The sequence below is a fragment of the Poecilia reticulata genome, chromosome 8 (assembly GCF_904066995.2).
Source record: "Poecilia reticulata chromosome 8, P_reticulata-male-v2, whole genome shotgun sequence".
In the NCBI taxonomy this organism is placed as follows: domain Eukaryota; kingdom Metazoa; phylum Chordata; class Actinopteri; order Cyprinodontiformes; family Poeciliidae; genus Poecilia; species Poecilia reticulata.
The window spans coordinates 7,453,483-7,475,621 of record NC_088837.1 but is presented as its reverse complement, the minus strand read 5'-3'; the positions used below and the strand labels follow the sequence as shown (position 1 = coordinate 7,475,621).

General features: G+C 41.4%; 1 protein-coding gene across 5 annotated transcripts in view; it reads left to right on the top strand.

Moving 5' to 3' along the window:
• tnrc18 (trinucleotide repeat containing 18) overlaps window positions 1-22,139 on the top strand; it is a 63,958-nt gene that overhangs the window by 10,361 nt on the left and 31,458 nt on the right. For all 5 annotated transcript variants that reach the window (XM_081609764.1, XM_008415584.3, XM_008415582.3 and 2 more), the window contains 4 exons: window positions 11,278-11,418; window positions 14,435-14,539; window positions 14,693-16,390; window positions 21,156-21,243. In XM_081609764.1, coding sequence (XP_081465890.1) covers window positions 11,278-11,418; window positions 14,435-14,539; window positions 14,693-16,390; window positions 21,156-21,243 — 2,032 coding nt within the window. The remainder of the gene's footprint in view (window positions 1-11,277; window positions 11,419-14,434; window positions 14,540-14,692; window positions 16,391-21,155; window positions 21,244-22,139) is intronic.

Genomic DNA, 22,139 nt, shown 5'->3' with positions numbered 1-22,139 from the left:
ACTGGCAGCGGTGCCCTAAAAACCACAACATTTGTTGATACAGCCAAGAGACCATAAAATGTATTTCTGTGAAAATATCACTGCTTATCATGAAATCCTACAAACACAAAAGCTGCTCTAAAAATACAGTTTCTTCCACACACCCATTAGGTTAAATATTGCTTTTGTATGTCTAAACTGGCAATAATTGTGCTCCAGGTTTTCTATATATATTTTACTGATTCTCTCATAGAATAAGAAGTAGGGAAAGTGACATTTTCAACCATAATTTTGTTGCTATGATAATGAATCACAGTATTTGTCATGGTTTTTCCAGATAAAAATAAACAAACCAATAATAGTTTGTCCCTTTTATGATGTTAAATATGGATTCAGAGTCTCTTCTAGTCTTCCTGTCTAGAGCTTCTCATATTAGGATTTTCATTACCAACACATCATCTTTTGTGTGTATTTGTTAGAGATGGGGATTTCCAAAAGGCTTCCAACATTTTCTAAACCACCGTGTCCCGTTACCGACCGGGACCAAAAGCTCAGACAAAAACAAAACAAAAAAATCCTTCTTCTTATCTGCTGCACGTCTTGCTCTCTCTCACTTTCTGGCAGCCTGAATAAACCGCCTACATGTCATAGAAAATAGTTTCCTGTATTGTCGTTTCTAAACACCGAAAACCAGTGAATCTTCACTCGGTCACAGTTACTGAAGAGAGTTGTTGTTCTTGGCATGATTCTGTGTGTAGACTTTACCTGAGCAGCAAAAATGTTCATATTCCACCAAATGACCACCTGAAAGCCACCATATATCTGCTAAAATCTGTGCATCAAGTAAAAACTTTCTACATTTCTAGATATTTTGAATGAAATTATCAAGATGTTACTTTTACTTGTCTGTGTGAAATTGTCGTATTTTGACTCAGAAAAGGCAGATGATTGGTTTCTACAAGCTCTTTAAAGTTTACCCCACTTTCTTTATTTTTATGAAAATGTGTGTTTATCCGCGTCGCCGCCTAGCTGTGCGTCATTTACTGTGACACATACATTTTTTTCCGTCCATCCTGAGAACATCGGCAGGGACGTTGGCTGTTTGTCCGGCTGGATTTTGGACGGTTTGGTCCCATCTCCCCTTTCGTGCTACATCGCTGTCACACACTCGTGGCTCACTGAGCCAGTGATAATGTTATTAGTAACACCCGTGCTTTTTCTACATTTCCCATTCATAGCAAATTCAGACTTCTGCGGTGGAAAAACGCCTTCTTGTAATTGATTATTTTCAGAAGAGAGCTTGAAGCGCTGCAGAATATCTGTGCCTGTGGTCCTGTAAAATGTAAATATGTTTTATTGCTAAAATAAAATGGGGCTGAAACGATTAATTGTGATTAGTCGATTATTGAAATAATCATCCGCTAACTTGGTAATTGATTAATCGTTACCAAGTATGCAGGCTCAAAAAAACGGCCATTTGCTGAAAGACCAACGTACTCAAGAGGAGTAATGAAGCCAAAACTGCACAAAAAATATACATTTTATATTTAATTTGCAAAACCTTCTTGGTCTGTGAATATGTTCAACAGAATAATTAGTTGCAGCCCTGAATTAAAAGAATAATATTCCCAGATTGGAAAAAATCCAAGCTACTCCCTTTTTACAGCCAAAAATATCTTCCTCTTTCCTCCTGCATGCTTTTGTAAACCTTCCACTCGTCTGTAGCTTCTCCTTCGTGCTTTCACACATACAGCACTCCTTCTGTAATCTACGTTTTGTTTGAAGTATATGTTGCAACACAAAACAGCTAGTATTTGGTAGGCAAAGTGCGGTGTGGCATAATTCCTGGAAATGCTATTTTTGTCACATAACAACAACATGGACATTTGGAAAATGCAAATGAATGCCTTGTGTGTTAACACAATCGTGTTTATGTTTTGAACATATGAAGCTCTGAAATGAGTCAGAGGGAAAGGGTGGAGGGAGTTATGAAATGTGTTTTCCAGAGAGCAGCAGCAGCAGAAAGTCCACTCTTTTAGTATTTATGCTGCTCTGACTCCCCGTTTTCACTTCATCTCTTTAAATCTCGTGAAATGTCCCATTTTCACCTCGTCCATCCAGACGGATTTGTTCTGTTTCCACAAGCTTTAGGCCTTTCGCTGTGGATAAATCCTCCTGGGTTGTGCTGCGAGTTGCCACAGATGTTGCACTTGAACCAAGTAACATTTATATTTTATAACAATAAAACATTCCGAAGCATTCGATCTCATAACTTGTTGAATCCCAGCTCACTTGCTCCTTTTCTCTGCCCAATATCAAGAACACATGCTACCACACTCTTGATTAAAATTGCGACTAATTACATCACCAGTGATTCTTTTTCTTTTCTTCCCTTTTTTTCCCTCATTTTTACGGCACAACAGTGTTGCGGCTTCAAGCTTGAGTCGCGTTCCGGCTGCATTTAAATGCATCCAATTTAATTATTGAATCATTTGAACGTCGCCAGCTGCGTCCCCATGAGGAGAGGAGACAGAAAGCAAGAAGAGGAAACCGTTTCCAGCGTGGATGTTTGTCTGAGTGCGTTAGCCTGCAGCTCAGGTATGCAGGCTGCAGAGTTGTCTTGGTTTCATCTAGATGAGCATCGAAGTGTAGTTGCGGTGAACCAAACTGGATGATCTGGTTGGTCTTGACCTTTGTCGTAGGTCAGCGGTGTAAACGGTGACTCATTGGTTTTTCTTGGACTTTGTCTCACCGCTCACATGACGTGGTATCTCAACCACTAAAAGTATAAAAGCTGAATCTATTCCTTGCATATCGAGTCAGAATGTATTGAAATGAAATATCTGTAGGTTTGGATGATATGGCTTAAAAATAAAACTAGGGATCCACTTTTTTCTCTTCTGATACTGATATCCGAAGTTTAGTATCGGCTGATACAAATCTGATATAGAGAAATATTGCTGAAATGACTAACATTTCTTTCTTCTTTTTTTTTTTTCAAACAGACATAAATGTACTGAATTACACATTAATTTTATAACTCTATACCAGTACAGCTCACTTAAATACACTATTGTTTGTCCAGCTTGGTCAAGCATGTAAAACAACTTTAATTTGTTCAGTGTAGTTAGGAGTAGAACAGCTAATGTAAAATAAATAATAACAAAACTGATGTAAACAACAGGTTGACTGGCTTGGTCAAATGTATAAATAAACTGTGACAAACTTTCTTTCAAATAGTTCAGAAAGTTCAATTAGGAATTCCAAATATAATGTAAAATAAATAATAAATTATGACGTCTCTCAGAGCACAAATCATAGAACCAGACCGACTAGATCTGCCCTTATGGATCGGGCACATTATCATCGATACCCAGGCTAGAATTGTTTCAGCATCGGTACCGATACAGATACAGATGCATCATTCTGAACTGGAGAAACTTTTCATTGGTGAATAACAAAACAACAACAACAAAAAAAATCCAGATTCTCCTAGAAATGTAACCTTTAAAAACAAGAAATTTGATTAATTGCTAAAATCGATTTAATAAACAGCTCTACATTATATCAAACTTTGCTTCAAAATAATCTTTTACTATTGCATTTTTATGACAATTGCAATTTGACAATATCCCTGATATTCATGGATGTTTGGCACCACAAAAACTACAAATGGTTGAAATACTTGAATACCTGAAACTTCATCAAAAATCGCATTACTACTGAATTAATATGCATTAACACACACAACGGAAACTATAATTGTCCTTAGCTCCTCTTTTGCAACCAATCAACGCCATAAAAGATAAATGGCTCTCCTGGATTGGCTGCTTTGCAAACGCCAAAGTTAGGTAAATGTGGTAACTAGCATTGTTCCTATAGTCCAGCTTCCCAAGCTACACTTTTTTTCAAATGCTTGACTTAGTTGCTACAAAAAAAAAAACTGCAACTCTGCCGGTTTTCCTTGAATAATTTGGAGTCGCGTTCCTCAGAAAAGTCCCCAGACGGGTGAATCTGCAGAAACCGAGACTCTCAAAGTGGCGTGCACCAAGCCTCTCCCATCAGTCTGCCTAAGCCCGAGCAGTTTGAGAGAATAAAGAGTCTCTGGGTGTGCAGGGCCGGCTGAGACGTGAGTCATAAAACTTCCAGACGTAACATCAAAAACAAAAAAAAGCTTCTGCAAAGTTTCTGACTCAGGAGTGCTAATGCTAAATTTTTCCGATCCTGTACTTCTAAAACAGCTTTCCTCTGGTTTGAAACTATATACACTGGCTTTATTTGTAGGAATACTGGATTTAAAACTCCAACCCAATCCAATGACGTTTGCGGTTGCAGTACGACCAAATGGGGGAAAGCTTCATCTTGCCGTTTTGTTTTAAGAAGAAATATCTGAAATAATTAACCTTTATCCCAAACTTCTAACCACAGGAACGAAAACAGATTTTTGGCCGAATCTCAAAACACAAAAGAGGGAAAAAAAAGAAATCCTACCAGTTTACCCAGTGCGTCCTGGGCGGTGTGTTTCTCAGTGGTGATGAACGGCTATCGGTTTCCTGGTTAGTTGCACCAGAGATGGATAGAACAGCAGACTTTTACGGTTGTTTGCCGGGAATAAAACCCAGAGATCAATAGAGATCCCCTCTCAGCTAACCCCGCTCCAAATACCACTGATGGGTAACAGATGGGTTCACAGAGTGTGTGTAGGTGTTTGTGGTGTGTGTGGTAGACTTTTATCCCAGAGATTTTTCTCTCACATTTTGTTTGCTTCTGGACGTTTCCCAGCGTTGTCGTTTCTTTTTTGGATCGCGTTTCAGTACATCTCGTATTGATTTGCTTGTAGAGGATTTCGGCTTTGGTTTTTTTTTTCCCTGAATTTTTTAACATTTTTTACTCCATGTGGGCGTGCTAGCTAGCGCTTCTTATCCGTCTCGATCAGAATTGACTTCCATCCTTTCCTCTGATGCTGACATTTACTTTCTTTGCTTTCGACGAGGATCTGAAAATGGACACTCGAGTCAGAGAGCGCATGTCTTGGCAACTCGCTCGTTCCAGTGTGGTAAACTAGCTGTCGTTTGAACTGAGAGCCAAATGCAGTTTGAGTGTGTGTGGCGAGGCGGTGGGAGGGGAAGGAAGGAAAAGGAAGAGAGAAGAGAAATGAAAGAGTCATTCCAAAACATTTCCCTCTCAGCTTACATTTGGATGTTGTTCCTGGAACAAGGAGGGTAAATGTTTGCCTCGTTCCGCCCCTTCCCTCCTCTCCCCTCCTTTACACCATTCAGAAAGGGAAAATGGAGATTTTTTTTTTAATGTTTTCCTGTAGGAAGTTGTGTATGTGCCTGCTTGCTGCGCTCATACGGGGGGAAAAACAGCCTCTAGGTAGCAGAGATTGATCTGTGCTCTGGTGAGACTTCTGCTCCTCCGTGTTTTGTTGGAGAGAAAGCTGCCGACATTAATACAACTTTTAACATGTGGAATTTGTAAATGAATTCTGTTTGGCTTCCTCAGAGGAATGTTTATGAGTTCAACTCCCTAAACATACCAGGTAGCAATTAGAAAGTGAGAATAATTAGACAGAATAACATAAATTTCACGCGATACCTGCCCCATGTGGAAGGAGAAGCGCGCTTTCTCGTATTACTAACACAGACCTGGATGTACTTGATTGGGATTTTATCTGATGAATTAAATAAGAAGGTAATGAAGGTTTATATATATATATATATATATATATATATAATATACACACACACACACACACACACAGATGAGTCCCCTTTTTCTTCTGTCACCCTGCAATGAAATACTGGTCGACTTAGGCTTCAGGACCCAAATAAACCAGGTTTTGCGAAAGGAAGACGATAAGCTTGCAATATTTTATTCTTTCCTTAAACATATTCAAGGAAACTCTGTGATCTTTTACTTTTTTATAAGAAAAACAGACAAGGTTTCCACCAGAAAACTTACTAAGCCCGGTGGTTGGGTGCCAGGGCAGTCATTCATCCAGCGGCTTGTCGTGTTTTTGAGTTTAAAAAATGTTTAAAGTTGACAGGAAATTTGAAAATATCACTTGACAATTATGTGTTATTAGAAGATTAACAACTGAACACCAACTATAAAGTCTTAAAAAATGAAAACATTTAAAAAATACTTAAATAAATAAGCAGAGCTTAGCCTGGTGGGGGCACAAGTAAAGCCTGGTGGCCCGCCAGGCTTATAAAACACTGGGGGAAATCCTGAAAGATATTGGAGTTCCTTCACAACCTCGAAAAATTGAAAAGTTTGACATTTTTAAAAATCAGTTTCCAGGAGATAATGGTGTAAAAAAAATCACCTTATGTGAATAAATTCTGTCTAAAAGATGTAAAAGTAAAAGAATTACACTCTAAACAGAATTTAATTTAATATTCTATTATTCCTAAAATCGCAACATCAAATCAGATCCTGATTTTTTTTTCTTTTTTTTCTTATCGATCTGTTTGGTTTGAGTTACTGAGTGAAAAATTAACACTCATTATAAAACTTAAAAGTTTCTTTTAGCCTCTTTTCGTAGTTCAGAGATTGAAACCAGGTCTGATTTAGTCAGTACAGTAAAGCTCCTCTTCATGTTTGAACGTCTACAAACAGAGTAAAGGTAGATAAAACTCACTCTAAAGAATCTCTGTTTACTTTAGGATTATATAATCCAGGCCTGACTAATCTTGGTGTCAGCTTCATAAGAAGAGCTGATGCAACTTGCAAAAAAAATTACCCAGGGTGCCCCCTGCCTGCAGTGCTTGATCAGACCTTAGCATCATCTTGGTACTTTATTTTACAGAAACTCACAGAGGATTAAACAGAACTAGATGTTTTACTTGTGCCTTAGAAAATCTATTGAAGTATTCAATTTAAAATAAAAAGATGTATGAACCCTGAATTATGCACACATTTGTGTTGTTCTATCAAAATAAGCGTGGATGAAACTCAAAAATCCTTTATTTCTGCCGAAGCAAAATGAGATGTTGTCATATTTAATATCATCCAAGTTTTTTCAGAGATGTTGACGCTGTTGTCAGCCCTGCAATGACTCTGAAGTTGCCTTATGACGCCTCATGACAGCCTGATGCCATAACATGCTAACAGCTCAGTTTCCAGGCTGCAGAGATTATATTTCACAGCAACGACACCTTCATTTGTTCGCAGGCACTGCTAATCCACCTCATTTGTTTTTGCCGCTTCTCTTTCATTTTCTGTCTGGCCGAATGGTTAGAAAACTTTTGGTTCTCCTCCGTGTTCATGAAGTTTGCTTTTCAACTCCTCTGGGATTTGGGGTCAGAGTTTGAGGTTTGGGGATGTCGTTTGAGGTTTGGGGATGTCAAATAACTCCAAAAAAAGCGACGCCTCAACAAAAAGCAAAGGGAACAAATCGGGACTGTGTTATTTAATGGAGTGTGACTAATTTTGCAAGGCGGGGGATTATGCGTTGACTCGTAAATTCCTCTACAAAGCATTGATTTATGACTTTAATAATTCTTGGCATATTTACAAAACTCAATTTCCTGATTGTGTTGCCACCATGTTGTGAGCCAGGCTGAGTGATGAGCAACGAGTCACGCTGGCATTCAGAGCACGAATGTCTTGTAATCACCTCTTTGTCGCAGCTCTTGATGTTTCCGGCAGAACCTGCTTTCTCGGCTTCAGAATGAAATTACCTTAAACGAAATTAGCTCCGCAGAGAGAACAATGGGCTGATGACATCGCCGGGCGCTGACTGTTCGATTAAGTTCAACCTCAGCTGCTGCTGCTGACCTGATTGTCAAATTTATGAACCGCTTGAGTCTCTCTGAATGGATCCGTTGTGTTGTTGAATTCAGTCTGATGTTTTCTTTGTTTTTGGGTGGGGGTGCCCATTTTTTCTCGCTTTTTATTCTTTTCTTTTAATAAATTTGTGTTTTGCAGAAGTTGTGATTCATATCTCACTCTTAGGCCAATAACAAGTCAGTTGTAATCATATTTTGGGGATTTTTATGAAGACGAACAATATTCAGGTAGTTGAAAATAATGAAGTAATAGTTGATTTCTTTGGAAACAACATGGAGCTGTTGGACATGAAGTATTAAATACTTGTTACTTAGTAACAAACAAGTATTCAAGTTTTAATCACAACAAGTTTTCATTAGTAAAATATATATATTTTTTAGAGGATAGGGCACCAAAGCTCGCTTCAGCCCAGGGGCCCGCATCCTTGTGAATCCGGCCCTGTACGTTCACATAACCGGATGAGGAGTAATGCAGATTGGTGCATGTGAGAATCTCTGTGACTCGAAGGGCCACCAATACACACACGCACACACACACACATCCATGCATCCATGCAAACACGGTGAGACCTTAATAAATCTCCATGTAATAAGCCCGGGTGTGGAAGGTTCCACCTACGCTGTGTTTTCAGAGCAGAGAATAAAGGCTGAGTGCATTATTGCTGAATATATGCGTGTGTGTGTGTGTGTTTGCGCGTGTGCGTCCGTGTGTGTGTGTGTATATATATATACAGCTCTGTGATTAATTGGAAAGCTGCATTTGGTATTGATTTGAAGTGCGGAGTGTGTGTGAGAGAGAGAGTGTGCACAGGCGCTGACGGACTGCACCTTTAATGTACTGATTTAGATGCAGGGGGAACTCGGCATGTCTGTGAGATTCCCACTGGAGTCATACAGAAACACACACACACACACGTTCGGTCCCTTTCCCCGCCGCCCCCTACACACATGGTTAGGTTTATCAGAGTAATGGCAGTGCAGTAATGGGCGAAGACGAGGAGGATGATGGTCATGCTGGTGGTGATGGTGGGGGTTGGCTAAACCATGAAACTCCTCAGAGGACCAAAGCAGAGGGTGTGTGTGTGTGTGTTCTTGGTGAGAACACAGAAAGGGCAGAATCAAATAAAAACCATCGATATCCGTATCATGGTCAGATATGGGATTATTTTACAAGGACTCATGGAGGAAGCGGATTTGATCAGAGCGCACGTGATTTCAAGAGCCTTTAACGGCCACTGCAGCTCCAACCGTCTCTGATTAGGCGATGTGGCCTTCCCTCTGCCTACATCTCCCAGAATGCCGAGCGGTTCTGGATCGGAGTTCAGTGAACACTATCGAACTTGGTATCTGTTGATAATACGGCAGCTTACTCTGGCCGTTGTAGACAGAAAAAGAAGAGGAGGAATAAATCTCCTGCCATGAAATCTGAGACGATTTCCATCTAGAAAGCAAGGAAATTTCTGAATTTGAAAAAAAATAAAATAAAAAATAAGACTTTGAAACTCAAGAAAATTTCTCGAAAATGTCTGACATCTCAAAACTTTATTGGCGGAAATTTACTTCTCCTTTCTACAGTGGTCCTAATACGCCATCATTTGATATTGATCATGTATCTATAGATACCTACACCATTGCTGATTTATTGTTCAGCCCAATCTCTGAGTGATTCACATGCATCTTTCCATGAAGAAGAAAAGCGTCCAGCTGGCATGATGCTGCCACCGCTGTGTTTCACAGTACCGTTTTGCATGTAGGCCAGAATGTTCTGTTTTGGTCTCGTCTCATCAGATTACCTTCCTGATGTTTCCGGTTTTAATCACGTGGTTTGCAAATATGTGCTACTTTGGGGTTTTTCTCTAAAATACTCATGACATACATACGCCTGTCACAATAAACAATAAATCAATTAATTGCATAATAAATGACAAGAAGCTCAATAATATTCAGTTTCTTGGTTCATCGTTTTTCCTCTTTTCTGTCTTTCTACCAGAACTGGTCTTCAGTCTTCAGTTTGGTCTCAACTATCCCTTTTTGAAAGACAGTTTTGTTGATAGAGGTGTCATAATTCATTTCATTTGTTGTTTCTGTTGTTTTCTTTATTTATTCTGGATATTTCAAATCCACTACAGTTCCAGTGTTTAAATGCTCATTAGAATTAAAAGTTGATTTATTCTTGAAAATGTGTTCTTGCATCATTATGCCATTATTACTATCATATTACTTGAAAATTATCTCAAAACAACAATAGTATCGTTTATCAATATCACCATAAGTTCTGGGACAATTTATCATCCAGCAAAATGTTATGCATTTTATTTTGATGTAACATGGCAGAAACACTGAAATATTCGAGGGGTATGAAAACTTTACCAAGATGATTTGTAATGTTCTGTTGGTAGAGGTGAGCATTTGTTGTTTACTGTGAAAAAATTCAGTAACACTTTATTTGAAGGGGTGTGCATAAGACTGATATGACACTGTTATTAATGTAACACGTGTTAGGAACGTAAAGGAATCCTTATGAATGTTAATGATTGTTGTCATGAAGTGTTATTCAGTAAATAATTACACTTTAAATGCAAAGTTGCGTTAAAAGTTGCGTTAAAAGTGTCAACTTTGAATTATTTGTTAAATAATGACACTTTTAAAGCACAGTCACATTGAAACTTGTATAAAAAGTGAAAAACTGTCATTTCCAGAGTAAAACTTAATGACAACAGTCATAAGCATTCACAAAGACTCCTTCATGCTCATGACTGCTGTTATGTCAGACTTATGCAAACCCCTTCAAATGTAGTGTTGCCAAGAATTCTCATCGGAAGAATATTCTCGTTTTCTCAATTAACTTCAATTAATGTTTAAAAAAAAAAAAGAGATAGAAGTAATAGTGAAAAAATTAGTAATTTCTATTATTCCATGAGAGCTTCAGTAAATAATAATAATAAATAATAAATAATTTGATTAAATGTAGTTACTATGTGCAGTTTGAATCACATTTCAAATGAGAATATTTTTCAAGAGCAATATTTGTGTTTGTACCGCTATGAATTAGGCGCCATACTGTTACCTAAACAAGAAGTAGCAAATAGTTTTACATTGCCATTTTTATCATTATCGCAATAGTGCCATGAAATAGCGTGATGAAAGTCCATCCTGCCCGTTGCTGGCTGTCGCCGTGCGCCATCTTTCTTTTGATGGTGTTAATCAGCCGGTCGCTGGCAGACAGATTCCCTCCTCGCCTCCGCTCTGTTGTGGTTTTCGACGGTGAACCATCTCCTCCGGCCAGCCCGTCTGTGGTCTGTGTTGTTGAGATGGAGCGCTTCAGTAATAATGTGATTACAGCACAGAAACATCAGTGCGTATTGATCGAGCTCCCCAAACCCGGACATAAAAGCACAGGAATAAAAATCAATTCATGTTGTGTTTTTTTTTTTTTTTTTTTTTTTAACTTTGGTTCTGGTGTTTTTTCTGTGTGACTGAGAGTCTCTCTTCTTTCTCGCAGGCGAGGCCTTCCCTACAGGCTCCAGTCCCTTCCTGTCAGGTTACCCAGGCCCCTCCTCATTGACCTCTGACCCTGCGTACAGGTCGGCCAATCCCAGTGGTCTGCAGATGGCTCAGCTCTGGGCGTCGCACGCTCACGAAGGTAAATAACCCGACGAAACGCCGGCTTCTCTGTCCGCCCATAACTCAAAGACATGAGCGGCTCCACGGTTTTGGGACTTTTTTTTTTTTTTTTTGCTGGAGCTCAATCCCCAGAAGGCCCGTTCTTCTTCTGCTTCTGCTCCCACCAGTCGGGTCCCGTTCCATTTCTGTGTCACGGCCGGCGGCTCCTCTCTCAGCTCCGTCCTAAATGCGTCTCTCTCCCTCTGTCCTCAACCAGTCCTTCGCTTTCTTTCGTTCAACCGTCCTCTCTTACTGTAATCTATCTTTTTCTCCTTCGTCCTGCTCGGCGCGTCTCAGTCCGCCTCTCTGCAGCGCCGCTGCCCCACTTTTCCGTGACATCTTTCTCCGTGCTCTCTTTAGTCCCGAGTGCCTTTGTTCAGGGCCACTCGGCGAGTGATTAAATCTTGCGTCTCCCTTCGTTTCCTTGTGTCTTTTTGTGACTCCTTATCGCGTCGCATCTGGGTAGAAGGCCAGATAGGAGGAAAGGCATCTGACACCGCATGCTGGCGGCGTAGAGAGAGAGAGAAGGACAAACGGATCGCAGTTAAGATTTCCTTTAAAACTGATTGCATCACCTTACAGGCACAAAATCCCGTTCAGCGATTCAGATTGGAAACTGTGTGATTAGGTTTTTTTATAGACTTCTTTTTTTTCTTGAGCTACTTTCTCTAATCCAAGGACTTGCCAAGGGTAAGGAACAGGCTAGTGATTACATCTGTGATTGTAACTCACTGGTCGACCTTAAGCTTCCTGCAGTAACAGTAATAACTCTGACCTCCATAAAGGAAGCTTATTTTTTTAATGGGGTTTTTTCATCTCCTGCCCTGCTACACCTTTTACAATAAAAACAAACCATCACAGATCAGGGTTTGAGATACTTAAATGAACTGGAACCATGCCAGGATGTTTCATAACTACATTTAAAAAAACAAAGTTTGTTTCCGTTACAGTGCAAAAATCTTCTGTCATGATACAATAACCAATTATGAAACGAGCATTAAACGTCACATTTCGCCAAATCTCGTCATCAAATTATCAAGTTGATCCATGTTCCACTTACTGCTGATCAAATGTAACTCTTAAAGGAATCTCAGCGTTTCGGTAAATGGAAGTTTGTTCCAGATTTGATTCCGGTTCTTCCCGGTTTTAACACTCTTCAATCGTTGGACGGCCGTGTCTTAGAAGGTTTGCCACTGTCCCACGCTCTTCCCTTTTTCAGACGATAGATGCAGCAGTGCTCTTAATTAATGACTACTTTGTGTTCAAATCCCAATAAAATATGTTGAAGTCTGCGGTTATAATTTGTAAACATTCGCAGGATAGTGAACACTGCAACCAAGAGGCTGTTTGACTTTATATTCTGACAAAGGAGGAGGAGATATCACATGGATGACTGGATTTGGTCACTTGATCTAAGTTTATCTCTAATTGATGCTTTGGTATCTAAAGCTAAAGTAACTCAGTTCTGCCCACAGGCTGCAAAAGCCACACAACACATTTCCTTTGATATGAAAGACATCGGTCTCAGGCTGAGAGAGAGATTCCTAATACCTGATGTGTGACTGTAAGAGCAGCTACTGTTTTTAAAAGCTGCAGATGTTTCCAGCTGGGGATGCTACGCCGGAGCTGCAAGTCTTAGCCGCTGGAGTTCGTGTGCAGCTGTTATCTGCGGTTAAAGGAAGCATTACGGGAAACTCCTCCTGCATACCTTCACTCTTAAGCCACCGTGCCGTTTTCGAGTTCCCACTTTCTTTTATCCCATAACAATCCCACCGCTCTTCTCCGCTGAGTTTTCCATGTAGGTGGACAGATTTGTTTAGTTTTTTTTATTTTCAGAGCTTCGTGTGAGAGTATTAACAGTTTTTAAATGAAGAACGCCACAATCTTATGTCTGTTTTCCTTTCACGTTTGTTAACAAAGCATTCTTGCTGTTATTTCGCTGATCCATTTTTAACATTAAACTTTGATCTTTTATTAGTTCCTTCCCTTGGTATTGGTAGTCATTGTTTTGTTTTGTTTTTAGATGCGGTGGGGAGGGTTTAGAAGTTTCCAAGGCAGGGATCTAAAATAAGATCTAGTCTCTGAGAGCAGCAGCTGCCCAGTGGGCAGACTTTGGCTCAACAACCTGAAGGGACCCAGGACCAGATGACTACGCCATCAACTGGAACAATATTAAATCAGATTATTTGGAAATTCATTTAATATCTCTGTCATGTCCGAATTCCTAATTTTTCTCCAGTCTGAGGCGTGTTTCATTTTGTGTAATAATCCAGGAGACTGTTTTTCTTTTTCCTCAAAATATTTTCACTGAAATATTATTATTATTATTATTATTATTATTATTATTATTATTATTATAACAATAAAAAACTGCACCCCACCCACTACAGTTCTAAAAAAACACTTTGTACTTAAATATATGGTAATAGATCATCAGCGTAAAGTTTGACATTTCAGAATGTCCTGAGTTTTCACACAACTTCTTATGGATATCAGGATCAGATTGACAAATATAATAGCATCCAGCTGAAGGAAGCCAACCTGTCCTGTGCCGTGTTTAAGATTTAAGGTTTGAGATTATTAGTTTAAACGGGAGAAGATATGAGAAGATTTTAAAGCCAATTGGTAGAATCCTCTCCAGTTTCTACCAGTAAAACACTTGAAGTAATTTAAAACTGAACCTGCAAATTTTCATCATTGTGTTTATTACTCAGTCATGAAGTTATTCTTCACTCCATTTGGTTCTTAAAATGTGAGTCTGGGGAGAAAAAACGATAAAATTACCTAAAATGCATACCTGATTATTTCCTTCTATCAAGAATTGGCGAAAGTTAGGCAGAAATCTTTTTCAAGTTTTTTTTCTGTCACAAATTGATCTCAGAAAAAGAAAATTTCACATCTTGAGTCTTTTTTTACTTGAGCAAAGCCTAAATAATTACATTTTGAAGCAGTTACTGGTGATGCTTATATAACATTTCTCTTATTGTCCCTGCCAGGCTACCCTCCCCTCCCAAGCAGCCTTTACTCCAGTCCCTACTTGTCTCTGGGCCGCCTGGAGACGTCCTCGCTCTCCCAACATCCTCTCTATGATCCTCACAAAGGTCAGTCACCCCTTACAGCCGCAATCATGGAGACAATTGCACCCAAAATTGTCTGTCTTCATGATCTGATTACTTTTGCCGTCCTCAGTTGGGTTGGTGCTTTTCCTCTGAAATAACCTGTGCAAACAAAACTTTGGGTTTGTTTTCATTCAGACGGATATTTCCTGACGTCCTCACTGAGCCAATCACCTCTGCACCCTCCGTCTGCGTCCTCGGCCGCCCCTTCCAGCTCTACGCCTCCCCAGAGGACATCCCGGGACGGGATCAGGGACAGGACGTATCGGACAGAGAGGGACAAGGAGAGGGAGCGTCTGCGCGAAGAGCCACGGCCGCACAGCGTGGTGGATCTGACGCAGGAGACGCGAGGCGAGGACGACCGCAAGGCGAGCAGAGATCGGGACCGAGACAAGGACCATGAGACGGACAAAGACAGAGAGAGGGACGCTTGGTCCTTTCACCCTCACCAGCAAAAGTTACACTCCTCCCACCCTTTGGCTGTGGAGACCCGACCCAGACTGTCGCCTCCTCAGCCCTCGTTCCCTCTCAGTGAGGGCCGGTTCCTCGGTTCGGAGAAAGACCGAAGGGGTCGGGAAGAGGAGGGCGCTTCTCGGCCCCACCACAGCCACAACTCCAACTCCAACAACTCCAACTCTCCTTCCGAGCGGCAGCGGAGGAACGAGTCCATGGCCACGGCGGCCGGGACTCTGCAGGTCTCCTACGTCCTCCCCCCTCCGTTACAGCAGCCCAGCGCCTGTCTTCCCCACCTCCCCACGCCCAGAGAACAGCGAGTCAGCGCGCCCACGTATGTGCCTTCTGTGGAGGTTTACGACGAGCGGGTAGGGCCCATCCAGATCGCCTCTCAGGCCCGGGACAACAAACACAGAGACAGAGAGCTGGAACGAGACAGAGACAGGGACAGGGATAGGGACAGGCTTGAACGAGACAGAGACAGGGACAGAGACAGAGACAGGGAGAGCTACAGGTTTCATGAGAAAAGCCTCATGGAACATCCTCGGCTCTCCCAGTCAAGCGAAACGACCAATCAGAGAGAGGAAGGTTCTGTCATTTGCTCCAACGGTTCTCTCAGTAAACGAAACCAGGACGCGTCTTTCTCCTCAGGCCGATCCCGCTTCAGTCCAGAAACCAGGGACCTCTCCAAACACTCGCTCAGAGTCGGCATCGGGTCGGAATCTAAGTGGAACGCCATGACCCCGTCAGCCAACTACGCCACCAATCACATGGCTGCCTTGGCGGCCCAGCACGGACACAATCTCTCCGCTCCCCACAGCCAGCCGTCGCAGACGCAGAAGTCCGGTTCCCCTCACTCGTCGCATCGACCCAACAGCTTGCAGTCCTCCCACAGTCACTCGCCACAAACGCACGGACATGGGCGCACGGCCGAGGAGGGCAGCCAGAGGCGCTACCTGGACCAGTCGGGGCTTTTTCGGCCCGCAGTGTCCACCGATTCGGATTCGGCGGAGGTTTCTGCCATGCAGAGTTTGATTAAATACAGCGGAAACTTTGCCGCCGAGGGGCCCACGTCTTCCAGGCACATCATCGATGGGAGGGGGCCTTTCGGCGGACTGGGGAACATCGGGACGGCTGGCGAGAGGGAAAAGGAAAGGGAGCGGGACAAGGAACGAGCACTGAAGGTCCCTCCTCAGCTGAAGAGGGAGCAGGAGCGGCCGGACAGCGCCCGCTCCTTCGGCAGAGAGGGGGAGGGCGAGGTGCGACACCCGCCCGTCGGGATCGCCGTCGCTGTGGCGCGGCAGAGAGACAGCGGGAGCTCCAATAAGCAAACCAGCGGAGGCTCCGACACACAGAGGCCCCTGCTGCAAACGGCCATCAAAGGTAACGCCTCTTATTCTGCTAGAACTAGTTAGATGTTGCTGCTTTAAACTCTCTGCTGCTTCCTGTTTGTTTACCTTGTTTAATTTATTGGTCAAAAAAGTAATCTTAGAGTGAAATCGACGTGTTTGCTGGCTTCTGCTTTCCACTCCTGCGTGGTTTCTGTCAGAATCGTGCTCCGCATGGTGTAGATCCCCACCGCTACCTGAACCGGGTCGAGATGATTCCTCACTTCACTTTTAGAGAATAATGGAAGATTCATTTCCTTATTGTAGAAAAGTCACATTTCCTCTGCAGCTGTTTTTAAGGCATTCAGGTCTTGACCTGCACTGTGACCAGTTATAAACCTTTGCAAAATATTAATAATCCTGTTGCAGATGGAGATGAATCGATCACAGTGACCTGCTTTGACTCTCCTGTTCATGCACGTTTTACCTGATTCTGTTTTCTCTTTAAGAGCTTTAATATAAGAGCAGAACTCAGTATTATTTCTTGTTTCCTTCCAGCTTCGTCATCAGTGACGACCTGGTGTGACTTAGAGGCGAGCAGGTGTGTCTGGGAGCAGTTGTTGTTAAACAGGGTTTTACCTTTTTAAGGCTAAAACAAAATAATGTTATGGACATTTTAAGCTTTACTGTTTATTTTCTAGACTTTTCTTTATTTAGGGATGCACAGGTATATCACCACTTATATCGGCTGATATTAGTAATTTTTTTTACATATCAGTATTAGCCTAATAAATAAAACTGGGCCAGAATTAAAACTTATACTTGTTTCCAGCTTGTTGCTGTTTCCTTTTGGAGGGGGAAAGGGACAAGATTGGTCTTGTGGTATTTATTTGGTCATGTGAAAGTGATGCAAAGGATTGTGGGTAGTTTACCTGAAGCAGAGAAGCAATGATGAAGTCATCGATGTGATGTTAAGATATCAATATCCGTGCCTCCCCAGCTGCAATGCATTCAGTCTTCCCGTTATCTTCAGGAAGCAGGAAGTGGAGCTCTTTCTCGCTCTCCCGCAGCCTACATGACCAACAGACGTGTCTCCACTAGCTCTAGTGTCCATCTGAACGGCTTCTTAAATCTTTATTTACCTTTTACTGCAACAGGTTGTGTGTGGAGATGTTTTTGGGACTTTCTAATCAGCTGATGTTCCTGAAAACTGCCCCTGTTCTGGTCACTGGTTCATTTCTCTGAGCCGTTAGTGTGAACCTGTCGGCCCTCCTGCAGTAAAACATGCTATTTTTGGACTCCAAGGTCACTCGGCTATAAGGTTCCTGCTCGGTGTCTTGTCTTTGTCCTGGTTTCGGCCTCCGCTCTGTGTGCCATTGAGCTCCTTCTGTCCTCCTGCTATTCAGCACCTCTCCCTCTGTCTTTTGCTCTTTTCTTTCGGGTTGCGTCTCCACCCTTCCCTCCGTTCTAAAGAGGCTTTTGTAGAGGTGCTCACTCCTCTTCCCACCTCAGGCCCCCTTCACTTTCTGCGCTGTTTTCTTTGGCTTCCCTCACTCCACTCTTCCCCCACTGCGTTAAACTTGTCACTCCTGTGTGCAGTGGAAAGCTACAAGCAGGCTCTGAATTACAATAAGACCCTGGTTGTGTTGCTAAGCAATGGATCAATCTTAAGTAACTCTGAGTGTGTGTGTAGTAGTATCTATAAATGTTTGCTGGTATTTATTATTGTGTCCTGGCTTCCTGTTGAGGAACACTTCTTAGGCTCTCTGGTTGGAAAAAAAATAAATTTTTTTTTGATTTTTGGCTCCAGCAGAATATTTATAAAAAATGCAGAAAATGATTGATACGCTAGCTGGAGATAGGCACCAGCAACCCTCCCGACCCCACTGAGGGACAAGGGTGTAAGTGGATGGATGGATGGATGACAAGGGTGTAAGTGGATGGATGGATGGATGGATGGATGGATGGATGGATGGATGGATGGATGGATGGATGGATGGATGGATGGATGGATGGATGGATGGATGGATGGATGGATGGATGGATGGATGGATGGATGGATGGATGGATGGATTGATTTAATCAGTTTGTAAGCATATCTGCCCACTCATTCATCCAGGAAAACCAATCCATATAGTTGATATAGAGACTGATGTTATATCCTAGCAAATTATCAATGTTCAGCTAAACTGATATTTCTCTCTTTTTTTGCCATAGTGAGAGTTATGTGATAATTTTTGCAGCTTTGATGTTAAGTAGTAAATTCAGTGTTGACCAAGATATTTGTGATTATAATATTTATCCAATAATCTGATGGTGATGTTTTCCTGATGGAAGAAGTTCTGCACTGCAAAAACACAAAATCTTCTCAAGTGTTTAGTTTTAGTCTAGTTTCCATTGCAAACATCTTAAGTACATTTGAAATAAGACAAATAGTTTAAAAAGTACATTTCTAGCTAAACATCAGAGCTTGTTTTAAGTCAATAATTCATAAGTGTTGATAAAAATGCAGATTATTTCAATTACAACAAGACCTCTTAATTCTTATTACTTGTAAGTTTGTCTTGTCTCACCAAATAAGATGTTGCGTTTTTGCCTCATCTGTCACATTTCTTACATTTAAACGAGCTGTAGATGCAAAAGACAAGTAATCAAGAATCAATGGATGTGCAGATGGAGGAAAATAAATAAAAGGTTTGACTAATAAAGGGAAGATTAGAGTCTAACATCACAGATGGGTCACCGGGTCTCGGCCGACACTCCCAGTGTTTCCTGCATCCCTGCAGCCGGGTCTTATCTGGACTCTTGGGAAATGTGACGAGGCTAAATCCCTACATAAACATCAGGGTGCATCATCAAAATGCCCTTCTGTTGTGTAAACAGTCATCAGGCCAGCAGCAGGTGTTGCTTGTGTCATTTTAAAATGCCTCTTAAAGACGAAGTCATGCTGCGTAATTCACTCAACTTCAACAAACCTTACACTTTTGAGATTTTCTAGACACATTTCCAGTTTCCAAATGCAATCTGCTTGGTAACACAAGCGCTAAATTAAGAAAACCCTGGTATACGTCAGAGCTGGACCAATCAGGTTCTGATTTACGATCAGAGTTTTGACTTGATTCGCAGAATGTTAAATATTTCAGGAATAAAACTGTAGCTTTACTCCTCCTCCTACTGTGGATGCTGTTGTAGTCATGCTGCTGATTAGAGTCACAAACCTGCAGTCATTTATCCACCGACATGCAGGTTGGCAGGTCACCTGGGGTCGAGTGGCTCTGGGGCCAAACGTTGAAGGTGAAACCAGCAGATTTTAACACTACAGCTTCATCCACTGACCCACAGCTGGTCCTGACTACAGAAAGTTACTCTGAACTGGTTCTTCCATCATCCATCCTTCTTTAAGTTCACTCTTCACTCCTTCTTTTCTTCTTTTGCAATTCCTTTCTTTCTTTAGTGCCTTTCTCTCTTCATCCCTCTTGTCTTTTATTCCTTTCTTTCTCTACTTGACTTCTTTCTTCCACTCTTCATTCTTTCCTCTGTTGATCCTTTGTTTCATACGTATTTAATTTGATCTTTCTTCCTCTTGTTCTTTCATTCTTTGTGCTTTTGTATACTTTCTTTATCTTATCTCTCTTCTTTTCTTTCCTCCTATGACTCTATCCTTCTTTAATTTATTCCCTTTTTTCATCACTTTCATCGTTGCTCAGTTTTTTCTTCTTTTCTTTTCTTCCTTTGTAATTTCTTTCCATTGTTTCTTATCTTTCCTTTTTATGGTGTTTTTCCTTCATCACTTCATCCCTCTGGTCATTTATTCCTTTCTTATCTCCTTTTTCTTTACTTGAGTCCTATTGTCCTTTTTTTTACTTTCTTTTGTTGATTCTCTCTTCAATTCATTTTATCCCTCTTTCTACCCTTTCTTTCCTTCCTTGCAATGCTGTTTGCATTCTTTTCTTCCTTCCATCTAATCTTTTTTCCTTCCTTATTCTTCCTTCCAGTTTTTGAACAGCTGATATTTAAAGTCTTGTCATCATAGACCTTCTGTAAATTCATAACAAATGTTATTTTTATTATATTTATTTATTGGGCTCCTAGATGGAGGGAGCATCGCTCATTCCTGTCTTCCTGTCCAGCATGTGGGGACGGCTCTCTGTAGCCTTGGTAACTGAAGCCTTTCCTCCAGAGCATATAGGGGATTGTTAAAGTACTCTGTCCCTTTGGAGGCTTCACTCACACACGCACGCACGCACGCACGCACACACACACACACACACACACACGGAGCAGAGCTGAAGGGTCCAGCAGCACATGTATTAAGCCCCTCTGCTGCCCGGGGACCTCCAGTCTGATGAGATGGAGGGGGCTTCAGGGGCTTCAGGGGGGATTCGGCTTGGAGAGCCTCATGTTTATTTTGCACAGCCTGGTTGAGCTGCTGTCAGTTTTTCCCCCTTCTGACAGTCAGAAGGCTTTTGGGCCTCTCAGTGTGTTAATGCAGTAATGAGGCGGCGGTGGGATGCTCACACTTCTCTTGTGGCCGTTCACTATTAATCGATGAGAGCTGACTGTCACTCTGGACTTTTTTTTTTCTTTTTTCTTTTTTTCGTGTGTGCATTTTTTTCAGCGCTCACGTGCCTGGCTTGTTTTCAGCTCCTCGTCTTGTTTTGACAGGCGGTGTCGCGGACCCTATTATCTAGCTGGTGTTACCTTGTCCTTGCCTCCGCCCCCTTCTCTCTCTCTGTCACAGACGCTTTTTCCATGTCTGCTTTTTCTTGTTGTAATTTAATTGTACGCACATTGTGGTAAAACGAGGTTTCTGCGTGCAGACGAGGATCGAGGGGAAGAGCGCGCTCGCCACCACGATGACCGACTGCTGGCCGGCCGGCTGGAGCGAGAGCAAGAGAAAGTCATCAGGTGAGGAAGCTCAGCTCTCGGTTATTATTCGCTCCGACATAAATTCTGCTGTGCTTACAGTCCGTGACCTTTTCGTTTCTCCATTTTCTCATAACTTCCACCAGCTTCATTCAATGTGTTTCATTAGGATTTTATGTGATAAATCAACTTAAAATAGTGCGTAGTTGGGAAGTTGTAAAGAAAATATGTTGTTTTACTTTTACAGAAATATAAACATGTAGAGTTCTTCCCTGAGTGTCTACATTGCAGTTTAATTACAGCTGCAAATTTTTTGAGGATTTTTTCTTTATTCTTTGCCACACAGCTGCAAAAATCTGCAAATTTTTATTTCCCAAGTGTTGCTGAAGTTTTTCAGTTGGATTTAGGTTTGTACTTTGACTAGACCAGCTCCCAAAGAGCCACTTTAAGCCTTCCATATTGGCTCTTAGTACCTGTGACTAAAAGTGCAAAAGAATCAGGTGTTGTTTCTAAGTTTAGATATAATAACAAACTCCGGTTTTTAGCAGTTTTTCAGTTAATTCCCTCAGTATTTGCATTAACTTTTCACAAAGAATGACACTAAAAGTACAAATAAAATGGATTTAGATGTGGTTTTCTTATCATTAGTGGGTAGTATATCATTTTCTGATCCACAGAACAACAAAGATGCATCCATTTTTTTATTTTTTTTGTTGCAAAATTCTTTTTGTTTTGAATCCTTAAAAAAGGCGGATCTTTAAAAATGACAAAAAAAAGTGGTGTTTTTTTTTTTTTTTTTTTAATCAAAAATCCGTGTAACATTTTCAGCTCTAAAGTTTTATTTGACCGGCTGGAGATTGAAAAAAAATCTCTTCAGGTCGTAAAGGTTGAATAATCCTAAACGCCTCAGTATGCGTCCATCAAAACATGAATATCAA